The sequence below is a fragment of the Drosophila grimshawi genome, unplaced genomic scaffold, assembly GCF_018153295.1.
Source record: "Drosophila grimshawi isolate 15287-2541.00 unplaced genomic scaffold, ASM1815329v1 contig_1377, whole genome shotgun sequence".
NCBI classification, from domain to species: domain Eukaryota; kingdom Metazoa; phylum Arthropoda; class Insecta; order Diptera; family Drosophilidae; genus Drosophila; species Drosophila grimshawi.
Genome location: NW_025062900.1, coordinates 23,419,830 through 23,433,639, shown reverse-complemented (window position 1 = coordinate 23,433,639; position 13,810 = coordinate 23,419,830). Strand labels below are relative to the sequence as shown.

The following is a 13,810-nucleotide window of genomic DNA, read 5'->3' as shown; positions in this document are numbered from 1 at the left end:
GCGTCAAAGTTGAACCTTCAGTTGTAAACTGCTCTTTAGATGGGAATGAGGTAGTTGTGCTCCCAGGAACAGAAGTCACTTGAGTAACAGAGGGTATTTTTGCCTCAGTTGTAATGGAAGTCATTCCACCAAGAGTTGTTTGTTCAGTAACTGTCGATGGAGGTGTAGTGTCTGTATATGGTGGTACCGAAGTGGACCCTAGTGGAAGTATTCTCTCAGTTGGAATGCTTTTAGGTGTTTGATTGGTTGTTGGTTGCGATGTGCCAATTCGAACAGTAGTTTCATTAGAGATAGTGGGTTCAGTAGTTTCTGTATAAATTCTGTGGGTTGTTGCAGATGTTGGCGTAATTGACTCGCCAGGTATAGGCGTCAAAGTTGAACCTTCAGTTGTAAACTGCTCTTTAGATGGGAATGAGGTAATTGTGCTCCCAGGGACAGAAGTCACTTGAGTAACAGAGGGTATTTTTGCCTCAGTTGTAATGGAAGGCATTCCACCAAGAGTTGTTTGTTCAGTAACTGTCGATGGAGGTGTAGTGTCTGTATATGGTGGTACCGAAGTGGACCCTAGTGGAAGTATTCTCTCAGTTGGAATGGTTTTAGGTGTTTGATGGGTTGTTGGTTGCGATGTGCCAATTCGAACAGTAGTTTCATCAGAGATAGTGGGTTCAGTATATTCTGTATAAATTCTGTGGGTTGTTGCAGAAGTTGGCGTAGTTGACTCGCCAGGTATAGGCGTCAAAGTTGAACCTTCAGTTGTAAACTGCTCTTTAGATGGGAATGAGGTAGTTGTGCTCCCAGGGACAGAAGTCACTTGAGTAACAGAGGGTATTTTTGCCTCAGTTGTAATGGAAGGCATTCCACCAAGAGTTGTTTGTTCAGTAACTGTCGATGGAAGTGTAGTGTCTGTATATGGTGGTACCGAAGTGGACCCTAGTGGAAGCATACTCTCAGTTGGAATGGTTTGAGGGGTTTGATGGGTTGTTGGTTGCGATGTGCCAATTCGAACAGTAGTTTCATTAGAGATAGTGGGTTCAGTAGTTTCTGTATAAATTCTGCGGGTTGTTGCAGACGTTGGCGTAGTGGACTCGCCAGGTATAGGCGTCAAAGTTGAACCTTCAGTTGTAAACTGCTCTTTAGATGGGAATGAGGTAGTTGTGCTCCCAGGAACAGAAGTCACTTGAGTAACAGAGGGTATTTTCGCCTCAGATGTAATGGAAGTCATTCCACCAAGAGTTGTTTGTTCAGTAACTGTCGATGGAGGTGTAGTGTCTGTATATGGTGGTACCGAAGTGGACCCTAGTGGAAGTATTCTCTCAGTTGGAATGCTTTTAGGTGTTTGATGGGTTGTTGGTTGCGATGTGCCGATTCGAACAGTAGTTTCACCAGAAATAGTGGGTTCAGTAGATTCTGTATAAATTCTGTGGGTTGTTGCAGACGTTGGCGTAGTTGACTCGCCAGGTACAGGCGTCAAAGTTGAACCTTCAGTTGTAAACTGCTCTTTAGATGGGAATGAGGTAGTTGTGCTCCCAGGGACAGAAGTCACTTGAGTAACAGAGGGTATTTTTGCCTCAGTTGTAATGGAAGGCATTCCACCAAGAGTTGTTTGTTCAGTAACTGTCGATGGAAGTGTAGTGTCTGTATATGGTGGTACCGAAGTGGACCCTAGTGGAAGCATACTCTCAGTTGGAATGGTTTGAGGGGTTTGATGGGTTGTTGGTTGCGATGTGCCAATTTGAACAGTAGTTTCACCAGAAATAGTGGGTTCAGTAGATTCTGTATAAATTCTGTGGGTTGTTGCAGACGTTGGCGTAGTTGACTCGCCAGGTATAGGCGTCAAAGTTGAACCTTCAGTTGTAAACTGCTCTTTAGATGGGAATGAGGTAGTTGTGCTCCCAGGGACAGAAGTCACTTGAGTAACAGAGGGTATTTTTGCCTCAGTTGTAATGGAAGTCATTCCACCAAGAGTTGTTTGTTCAGTAACTGTCGATGGAGGTGTAGTGTCTGTATATGGTGGTACCGAAGTGGACCCTAGTGGAAGAATACTCTCAGTTGGTATGGTTTTAGGTGTTTGATGGGTTGTTGGTTGCGATGTGCCAATTCGAACAGTAGTTTCATTAGAGATAGTGGGTTCAGTAGTTTCTGTATAAATTCTGTGGGTTGTTGCAGACGTTGGCGTAGTGGACTCGCCAGGTATAGGCGTCAAAGTTGAACCTTCAGTTGTAAACTGCTCTTTAGATGGGAATGAGGTAGTTGTGCTCCCAGGAACAGAAGTCACTTGAGTAACAGAGGGTATTTTTGCCTCAGATGTAATGGAAGTCATTCCACCAAGAGTTGTTTGTTCAGTAACTGTCGATGGAAGTGTAGTGTCTGTATATGGTGGTACCGAAGTGGACCCTAGTGGAAGCATACTCTCAGTTGGAATGGTTTTAGGGGTTTGATGGGTTGTTGGTTGCGATGTGCCAATTCGAACAGGAGTTTCATTAGAGATAGTGGGTTCAGTAGTTTCTGTATAAATTCTGTGGGTTGTTGCAGACGTTGGCGTAGTTGACTCGCCAGGTATAGGCGTCAAAGTTGAACCTTCAGTTGTAAACTGCTCTTTAGATGGGAATGAGGTAGTTGTGCTCCCAGGGACAGAAGTCACTTGAGTAACAGACGGTATTTTCGCCTCAGATGTAATGGAAGTCATTCCACCAAGAGTTGTTAGTTCAGTAACTGTCGATGGAGGTGTAGTGTCTGTATATGGTGGTACCGAAGTGGACCCTAGTGGAAGTATTCTCTCAGTTGGAATGCTTTTAGGTGTTTGATGGGTTGTTGGTTGCGATGTGCCGATTCGAACAGTAGTTTCACCAGAAATAGTGGGTTCAGTAGATTCTGTATAAATTCTGTGGGTTGTTGCAGAAGTTGGCGTAGTTGACTCGCCAGGTATAGGCGTCAAAGTTGAACCTTCAGTTGTAAACTGCTCTTTAGATGGGAATGAGGTAGTTGTGCTCCCAGGGACAGAAGTCACTTGAGTAACAGAGGGTATTTTTGCCTCAGATGTAATGGAAGTCATTCCACCAAGAGTTGTTTGTTCAGTAACTGTCGATGGAGGTGTAGTGTCTGTATATGGTGGTACCGAAGTGAACCCTAGTGGAAGAATACTCTCAGTTGGAATGGTTTTAGGGGTTTGATGGGTTGTTGGTTGCGATGTGCCAATTCGAACAGTAGTTTCATCAGAGATAGTGGGTTCAGTAGATTCTGTATAAATTCTGTGGGTTGTTGCAGAAGTTGGCGTAGTTGACTCGCCAGGTATAGGCGTCAAAGTTGAACCTTCAGTTGTAAACTGCTCTTTAGATGGGAATGAGGTAGTTGTGCTCCCAGGGACAGAAGTCACTTGAGTAACAGAGGGTATTTTTGCCTCAGATGTAATGGAAGTCATTCCACCAAGAGTTGTTTGTTCAGTAACTGTCGATGGAGGTGTAGTGTCTGTATATGGTGGTACCGAAGTGGACCCTAGTGGAAGTATTCTCTCAGTTGGAATGGTTTTAGGTGTTTGATGGGTTGTTGGTTGCGATGTGCCAATTCGAACAGTAGTTTCATCAGAGATAGTGGGTTCAGTAGATTCTGTGTAAATTCTGTGGGTTGTTGCAGAAGTTGGCGTAGTTGACTCGCCAGGTATAGGCGTCAAAGTTGAACCTTCAGTTGTAAACTGCTCTTTAGATGGGAATGAGGTAGTTGTGCTCCCAGGGACAGAGGTCACTTGAGTAACAGAGGGTATTTTTGCCTCAGTTGTAATGGAAGGCATTCCACCAAGAGTTGTTTGTTCAGTAACTGTCGATGGAGGTGTAGTGTCTGTATATGGTGGTACCGAAGTGAACCCTAGTGGAAGAATACTCTCAGTTGGAATGGTTTTAGGGGTTTGATGGATTGTTGGTTGCGATGTGCCAATTCGAACAGTAGTTTCTGTATAAATTCTGTGGGTTGTTGCAGACGTCGGCGTAGTTGACTCGCCAGGTATAGGCGTCAAAGCTGAACCTTCAGTTGTAAACTGCTCTTTAGATGGGAATGAGGTAGTTGTGCTCCCAGGGACAGAAGTCACTTGAGTAACAGAGGGTATTTTTGGCTCAGTTGTAATGGAAGACATTCCACCAAGAGTTGTTTGTTCAGTAACTGTCGATGGAGGTGTAGTGTCTGTATATGGTGGTACCGAAGTGGACCCTAGTGGAAGAACACTCTCAGTTGGAATGGTTTTAGGGGTTTGATGGGTTGTTGGTTGCGATGTGCCGATTCGAACAGTAGTTTCACCAGAGATAGTGGGTTCAGTAGATTCTGTATAAATTCTGTGGGTTGTTGCAGAAGTTGGCGTAGTTGACTCGCCAGGTATAGGCGTCAAAGTTGAACCTTCAGTTGTAAACTGCTCTTTAGATGGGAATGAGGTAGTTGTGCTCCCAGGGACAGAAGTCACTTGAGTAACAGAGGGTATTTTTGCCTCAGTTGTAATGGAAGGCATTCCACCAAGAGTTGTTTGTTCAGTAACTGTCGATGGAGGTGTAGTGTCTGTATATGGTGGTACCGAAGTGAACCCTAGTGGAAGAATACTCTCAGTTGGAATGGTTTTAGGGGTTTGATGGGTTGTTGGTTGCGATGTGTCAATTCGAACAGTAGTTTCATCAGAGATAGTAGGTTCAGTAGATTCTGTATAAATTCTGTGGGTTGTTGCAGAAGTTGGCGTAGTTGACTCGCCAGGTATAGGCGTCAAAGTTGAACCTTCAGTTGTAAACTGCTCTTTAGATGGGAATGAGGTAGTTGTGCTCCCAGGGACAGAAGTCACTTGAGTAACAGAGGGTATTTTTGTCTCAGTTGTAATGGAAGTCATTCCACCAAGAGTTGTTTGTTCAGTAACTGTCGATGGAGGTGTAGTGTCTGTATATGGTGATACCGAAGTGGACCCTAGTGGAAGAATACTCTCAGTTGGAATGGTTTTAGGGGTGTGATGGGTTGTTGGTTGCGATGTGCCAATTCGAACAGTAGTTTTATCAGAGATAGTGGGTTCAGTAGATTCTGTATAAATTCTGTGGGTTGTTGCAGACGTTGGCGTGGTTGACTCGCCAGGTATAGGCGTCAAAGTTGAACCTTGAGTTGTAAACTGCTCTTTAGATGGGAATGAGGTAGTTGTGCTCCCAGGGACAGAAGTCACTTGAGTAACAGAGGGTATTTTTGTCTCAGTTGTAATGGAAGGCATTCCACCAAGAGTTGTTTGTTCAGTAACTGTCGATGGAGGTGTAGTGTCTGTATATAGTGGTACCGAAGTGGACCCTATTGGAAGTATTCTCTCAGTTGGAATGGTTTTAGGGGTTTGATGGGTTGTTGGTTGCGATGTGCCAATTCGAACAGTAGTTTCATCAGAGATAGTGGGTTCAGTAGTTTCTGTATAAATTCTGTGGGTTGTTGCAGAAGTTGGCGTAGTTGACTCGCCAGGTATAGGCGTCAAAGTTGAACCTTGAGTTGTAAACTGCTCTTTAGATGGGAATGAGGTAGTTGTGCTCCCAGGGACAGAAGTCACTTGAGTAACAGAGGGTATTTTTGTCTCAGTTGTAATGGAAGGCATTCCACCAAGAGTTGTTTGTTCAGTAACTGTCGACGGAGGTGTAGTGTCTGTATATAGTGGTACCGAAGTGGGCCCTATTGGAAGTATCCTCTCAGTTGGAATGGTTTTAGGGATTTTATGGGTTGTTGGTTGCGATGTGCCAATTCGAACAGTAGTTTCATCAGAGATAGTGGGTTCAGTAGTTTCTGTATAAATTCTGTGGGTTGTTGCAGACGTTGGCGTGGTTGACTCGCCAGGTATAGGCGTCAAAGCTGAACCTTCAGTTGTAAACTGCTCTTTAGATGGGAATGAGGTAGTTGTGCTCCCAGGGACAGAAGTCACTTGAGTAACAGAGGGTATTTTTGTCTCAGTTGTAATGGAAGGCATTCCACCAAGAGTTGTTTGTTCAGTAACTGTCGATGGAGGTGTAGTGTCTGTATATAGTGGTACCGAAGTGGACCCTAGTGGAAGAATACTCTCAGTTGGAATGGTTTTAGGGGTGTGATGGGTTGTTGGTTGCGATGTGCCAATTCGAACAGTAGTTTTATCAGAGATAGTGGGTTCAGTAGATTCTGTATAAATTCTGTGGGTTGTTGCAGACGTTGGCGTGGTTGACTCGCCAGGTATAGGCGTCAAAGTTGAACCTTGAGTTGTAAACTGCTCTTTAGATGGGAATGAGGTAGTTGTGCTCCCAGGGACAGAAGTCACTTGAGTAACAGAGGGTATTTTTGTCTCAGTTGTAATGGAAGGCATTCCACCAAGAGTTGTTTGTTCAGTAACTGTCGATGGAGGTGTAGTGTCTGTATATAGTGGTACCGAAGTGGACCCTATTGGAAGTATTCTCTCAGTTGGAATGGTTTTAGGGGTTTGATGGGTTGTTGGTTGCGATGTGCCAATTCGAACAGTAGTTTCATCAGAGATAGTGGGTTCAGTAGATTCTGTATAAATTCTGTGGGTTGTTGCAGACGTTGGCGTAGTTGACTCGCCAGGTATAGGCGTCAAAGTTGAACCTTGAGTTGTAAACTGCTCTTTAGATGGGAATGAGGTAGTTGTGCTCCCAGGGACAGAAGTCACTTGAGTAACAGAGGGTACTTTTGTCTCAGTTGTAATGGAAGGTATTCCACCAAGTGTTGTTTGTTCAGTAACTGTCGATGGAGGTGTAGTGTCTGTATCTGGTGGTACCGAAGTGGACCCTAGTGGAAGTATGCTCTCAGTTGGAATGGTTTTAGGGGTTTGATGGGTTGTTGGTTGCGATGTGCCAATTCGAACAGTAGTTTCATTAGAGATAGTGGGTTCAGTAGATTCTGTATAAATTCTGTGGGTTGTTGCAGAAGTTGGCGTAGTTGACTCGCCAGGTATAGGCGTCAAAGTTGAACCTTCAGTTGTAAACTGCTCTTTAGATGGGAATGAGGTAGTTGTGCTCCCAGGGACAGAAGTCACTTGAGTAACAGAGGGTATTTTTGCCTCAGTTGTAATGGAAGGCATTCCACCAAGAGTTGTTTGTTCAGTAACTGTCGATGGAGGTGTAGTGTCTGTATATGGTGGTACCGAAGTGGACCCTAGTGGAAGCATACTCTCAGTTGGAATGGTTTGAGGGGTTTGATGGGTTGTTGGTTGCGATGTGCCAATTCGAACAGTAGTTTCATCAGAGATAGTGGGTTCAGTAGATTCTGTATAAATTCTGTGGGTTGTTGCAGAAGTTGGCGTAGTTGACTCGCCAGGTATAGGCGTCAAAGTTGAACCTTCAGTTGTAAACTGCTCTTTAGATGGGAATGAGGTAGTTGTGCTCCCAGGGACAGAAGTCACTTGAGTAACAGACGGTATTTTCGCCTCAGATGTAATGGAAGTCATTCCACCAAGAGTTGTTTGTTCAGTAACTGTCGATGGAGGTGTAGTGTCTGTATATGGTGGTACCGAAGTGGACCCTAGTGGAAGCATACTCTCAGTTGGAATGGTTTTAGGTGTTTGATGGGTTGTTGGTTGCGATGTGCCAATTCGAACAGTAGTTTCATCAGAGATAGTGGGTTCAGTAGATTCTGTATAAATTCTGTGGGTTGTTGCAGACGTTGGCGTAGTTGACTCGCCAGGTGTAGGCATCAAAGTTGAGCCTTGAGTTGTAAACTGCTCTTTAGATGGGAATGAGGTAGTTGTGCTGCCAGGGACAGAAGTCACTTGAGTAACAGAGGGTACTTTTGTCTCAGTTGTAATGGAAGGTATTCCACCAAGAGTTGTTTGTTCAGTAACTGTCGATGGAGGTGTAGTGTCTGTATATAGTGGTACCGAAGTGGACCCTATTGGAAGTATACTCTCAGTTTGAATGGTTTTAGGGGTTTGATGGGTTGTTGGTTGCGATGTGTCAATTCGAACAGTAGTTTCATCAGAGATAGTGGGTTCAGTAGATTCTGTATAAATTCTGTGGGTTGTTGCAGACGTTGGCGTGGTTGACTCGCCAGGTATAGGCGTCAAAGTTGAATCTTGAGTTGCAAAATGGACAGTAGTTTCATCGGAGGCTGTAGATTTTGTATGAGTTCTTTGGGTTGTAAAAGAAGAAACCCTTAAGGGGGTCGAATCAGTTTGTGGCTCAGAGGTTGTGTATTGCGCTGTTGTACTTTTTTGCAAAATGTGTTTTGGAGATAAGGTTGTTTCAATGTTTAGCTGTTTTGTGGTTTTGTATGACTCTGTTGTGCTATCGTATGAGCTGGTCGTTTCACTCTCAGCTTCAATGTCGGTATAACGTGTACGCATTTCTGTTTGGTTTGCCAAAATCATGACCGTGTACTTGATGCCTGTTGCAACGGTTGTTGTCTCGTTTAGTTCGGATTCGGTACTATGTGGTACGTCTGTCGGTTTACAGTTAGAGTTCGTGTTGTTTGTCGAGCTCGTAGAGCAAATGCATGTTGCAATAACATGTGCTTTCGTTACGCACTTTACTGAGGCCACACAAACTGTGTGGCAGGGATCGATACATTGACCAGACGAACCGCACTGATGCGCATCACTGCAATCTTCGTGTGTGGTACAGTTGCCACCTGGCTTAGCTGCTATTTTATTATTTTTTGTTTTGTAATTTTTGAAGTGGAGTATTTTTGTACATATTTCAAATAAAAGTATAAAATTTAAAAAATACAAATCGTTAAAATATTTACAAATTAATACGATATTATATAAGTAGGTGTATAGCTACAACAAAAGAGGAATGTGCACTATATATACAGGGAAACCTGGGGCATTACTGAATATGTTCGAAGTTGTGAGCTAAATTTCTTGAAACTGTGGCAAAAACTTTCAGCACAAAAATTTAGTATAAATTATTTTACGGTTAGAAAAATTCAAATTAGGAACGATTTTTTTTTACTATTAGTTAGCTACATATTGGATTTATGTTGTTGTTTTATACAATTAGTATTACACTAGTTACCGTTTATTTAGAGTCATGGGTTAAGATATTTATAGTTTTCAAGAGGCATTAATATCATTGTGAGCATGAGCGTGTGTGAATGTTCAGAAAAGTTGCTTTGTATTTGTATACGAGTATTTGATTCTGTTATTGTTGATTCGACTCTCATCAGAGAGTTATGATCATGTATGATCATCAATAATTTTGATAACAGTTTTTCTTATTTTGTTATTGCGCTTTGGTTTTAGCTTTGGTTTGAAGCTGGACGGGCATTACGAACAATCCTGATTCGATAATTGGGTTCGTGGATTAGCTTTCAATATTGATTATCGTTAAGAGATTTTTTTTAGACCATATGCTGTCAGGAGAAAGCTTTATTCAAGAATAGATTGTTAATTCCTCATTTCTATATACATTTACACAATATGTGAGGAAATATATTGACACGGCATGAAATTCTGGGAAGTGTCTTTGGTCAATATATCTCGCTAGGAAATCAATTGTGTGTGTGATTGTTGGTGAGGGAACAGACAATAAGACAGATCTAGCAAAAGGTGAGAGCGTGTGAGAGGCAGAAAACAGAGATAAACGATAAACGAGACAGAGACATAAGGTACTTTCACTTGACAGTGTTGTGAGAGAGAGTACGTTTGTGCTTTACCTTTTTGACATCCATATGGCATCGGCTATAAATCCAGTTGGGCAGAATTTACATATCGGCTTGTGATCCTCTACAATGCATGGCGAGTTGGGTGCGCACGTGGCAAACTTGCACGGATCGACGCACTGATAATTGCGGCAGGCTAAGCCTGCCGGACAGCCAGCATCGCGCAAGCAAATCGATATCGATGGCTGGCAATCTCGCATGCAAATGCATACTGGCTTATGATCCTGTACTTCACAGGACTTATTCTCTGCGCAAATTGGTGCACGGCCCAGTGGTACAATGCACGGGTTGCGACACTTGCCATCCGTGCAGGCCATATTCGAGGCACAGTCATCATCGCGATAGCATTCACGCTTATCCGGTGCACAGGTCAATTCACCATACTCATTGACTATGAAGCCTGATTTGCATATGCAAACGGGCTGGTGGCGACGGGTCTCGCACTTTTTGTTACTTTCGCAGATGAACAGTGGATTGTTGCAAGGATCTGTGCATTGGCCATATTGGCCGCACTGCAAGGTCTCTGGACATTCGGCATCGCTGGTGCATGTTATTTGATCCTTTGTCTTGGGGTCTGTGTCGTCTGGCACACATTTTGGATCCGGCTTGCACTCGACCTCGGGTCGACCTATGTGACAGTTGGGACAAGAGCAGCGTGGACGATGCAGCACAGTCTGACATAGTGCATTTGTGCCACACGCGCCACGCATTGTACAAGGATCGGTGCAGTGTCCTTGTAGGCATGATTTTTCACTGGGACAATCCGTATCTGAGTAGCATTGTTCGGTGTCTATAACGTTACGTAACAGCAGCAGCGAAGAGCGAGAGAGAGAGAGAGAGATAGACAGGTTGTTGGTTGTTGTACTATGTTAATCGTTGGGTGCGCTCAACTATTCGGTGGCATATACGATAGATAGATACCCCATAAAATGTACTCTTTTTTCTAGTTGTTGAAAATTGAAAATACGGAGCATTGGAACACATTTAAGAAAGAACGGGAGTGCGAAGTTGAAATCATTAAGAAATTTCTTGGGAATTTGACAGACAAGAGAGAAAGTTTTGGTTGAAGTGGACGGGAATTATTTTTTTTGTTGGTGGTACTTGAAGTACTTAGAATAGATGGGATGTAAATATGGGGAGCTCAGATAAGAAACTTAAAGCTAAATTTTCTAAAAACAAAAATAGAAAAACTTAAACAAGACAATATATAAACAGTATAATCAAGTGTTGGTTGGTTCTTTCGATTGGTATTCTTTGGTATGGTTTGATTTGGTTTTGTTTGAGTTCTTGTGTATGTGGTTGGGGTGTGTATATTTATTTTTTATTATTTTTTTTTTTTATTTTTTAATAAATGTCAGTGGGATTGCTGTGGTTTTGATTTTGGATTTTGGGTATTGTGCAAGGGATTTGTTAAAGTCATAGAACATTTATTGGGGCTTCATCGAATTGTGATCAGAAAGGGGCATATGATATAATATAGAAATAGGAAATAAAAATTTAGAAATAACAAGTTTAGTTCAGTTTGGTGCAGTTAATGATCAATAGGGACAGGCAGCAACAGTTTTTAGTAAACACTTTTCAAATTTGTTGTCAATGTCAAAATCAAATTGCAGAACTGTGAAGGGAACGTCTCACATTATTTCAGGTTGTTTTCTATATAAGCTTGCAAAATTGTCAATTATGTATATATGTATATAATTATATAGTAGATAGCTGCTGAGGTTTGGTATGTAGATTAATTGCTTTTGTTGGTTGATTTAAATGAATTTGATAAGTCTTCGAGCAGCGGGCGAGCGAGCGAGCAGCCTTATAGATAAGTAAGTTCGAGTGAGCAATAGTTACAATCATTGATGAATTTCCAATTATTAAATAACGAGTGTGTGTATACGGGTGTAGAGATAGAGAGACTTGCGCTTGATTTGCCCAATTAATTGCATTTTGATCAATGGACATGTTTTTTTTTTTTAGCAATGTTCTTGTTGGTCTAATGCGAATTGTTTGTATATACTTGTTGAGTAATGGTGAAAATTACACGACATCCAACACATGCGCTCTGCCCTCACGAGAGACACGTTATTGGTGATGATTGGGTGAGTGAATAAGGCATAATATAAGTTGTAAAGAGTGAGAGACAGAGACAGATGAAATCAGCGAGATAGAGACAAGATATATATCAAACTGATAGGCAGAGTAGGTAAAACTTTTGACTAAAGCGATATTAGCGGAAAGTAGTGGAAAATCGATAAGTACAATTTGGAAGAGTACGTTAGGATAGTACGTTAAGTAGATTTACTTGTCTTTTTTTTTTTGGTGTGTTATTAATAATTCACAATTGATAAATTTGGTATATAAATATTTACAGGTTGGTTTTATATTTTTCTTTTGGGTTAGTTGGGCGGCCGCAAAGACACGGCACATTTGTATACGCATATATGTACATATGTGACTAATCACATATACAAATTTCTGTATATACAACTTAAAGACTAGTCAAATTTACCAAAATATATTTGCAGTGTTAGTCAAATTTAGTTACAGTTGTTTTTATATAAATTTTGGATTGTTGTTTTGTTTTTTTCAAAGATTTTCATCTGTACAGAAGCGATTTTCAACCAATAGACGAGCTAAAGTGTGCTAGGTAGGCGGTAGGAGCTTTCAGAGCATACGATCTTAAAATGTATGAGTATTTTTTAGGAGCTTTGTACAAAAATTATCATCATTATTTTCGGTTATTGCAAGTAAACGACTTGCTATAAGAAATGCATTGAAAAGTAGTAGTAGTTGTTGTTGTAATTTATCTATACATACGATTTAACGAAACTTATATTGAGTACTATGGTACACTTGAACTGACAAAAAAAATATTGATTTTAAGCATATGTGAACCATGTGTGAGAATTGTCCCGTCCACAGTTCCCAATCTGAGACTTTGTTCATTCAAGAACAAAAGATATTTTAACAATTATTATTTTTATTTTGTTTTAGCGAAGGGAAACGACAGAGTGGCGCAGGGGAGCAAAATAGTGGATAACAACGTTGGGTTATAAATGGTACGTTTTAAGGGCGGATAGAGCATAGGAGTCACAGGATGGGATTAACGGGAGCATGGATATTGATGATGATATTTTGTTTTCATTATTTTTATTTATTTTTTTTTTTTTGTGGGCAGCAAGGATGTGTTTGGGATCTGTATATAATTTTTTTTTTTTTTTTTTGATAATAGGCGTTGAATTTAGTGTTGTTGTTTGTTGTACACTTTCTGCACTTTCAGTGCTTGCTTTCGGCTGTGATTATAGGCTACATATCGCTATCGCGGCATTCGATATTAAAACTATACGATATTAATTAAAGATGAAACAACTTGTCTACTGATCTGTGCGTTAAGCGGTTTCATAAACATAAGGTAATGTATTCCGCAGAGCTGAGTGTGTTGCTACATGCAACACTCCAAAATAAAAATGGGTTATTCGAAGCCAATCGTACGAGAGTATGTATGTCTATAAATTTGAATGAATGCTGAATGAATTAAATGATAAACGCAAGCTTCAAAGCTTAATGAAACTGTGTTGTCAACTCTCTCGAAAATAGCGAGTGTTGTCAAATGCACTGAATGTCGTTTGATATTTGTTTTAGTATTGTACGTGTAGTTAAACAATATATGCTTAAAATACTAAGCTGATATTTGCTGCAGTTACTTTGCGAAAAATGGGTTTTCATAAATGAGTACTAGGCACAGATTGGGTAACCGCGATAGCGACAGCAACATTCCACGATATTCCATATGCGTTGATCTTAGCAGTTGTTGGTAGAATGTCGTAATAAATATGTAAATGTTTCATATGGAAAATTTTCTTACTAACTATTTATGACAATCACTCAATTTTACCCTAGTGCATATTGATATGCATTAATTGCATTAATCACTGTTCTAAACAGATTTGTTGTTTGGTATTTCAGAGGAACTTTTCGAATATTGCATTTGAGTTGTGTGGCTGTTGTGTGTATTTTGCTGTCTGCGTGTGTGTGTGTGTGTGTGAATTTGTTGTGCGCGGGAATTTGATATTACAAAACGTTAACACTTGAAAACTTGGAACATGTGTATAGGTTGTTAAATATATGTATATATATAAAATTAATTAATTAATTTTGTATCTTCATTAAAACACACACTACACTGAAA

The 13,810-nt window shown here is 41.0% G+C and overlaps 1 protein-coding gene across 1 annotated transcript in view; it reads right to left on the bottom strand.

Moving 5' to 3' along the window:
• Positions 1-13,810, bottom strand: part of LOC6566844 — a 117,702-nt gene that overhangs the window by 63,440 nt on the left and 40,452 nt on the right. Inside the window, 2 exon segments of the mRNA XM_043214692.1 lie at positions 9,625-9,641; positions 9,643-10,420. Coding sequence (XP_043070627.1) covers positions 9,625-9,641; positions 9,643-10,420 — 795 coding nt within the window.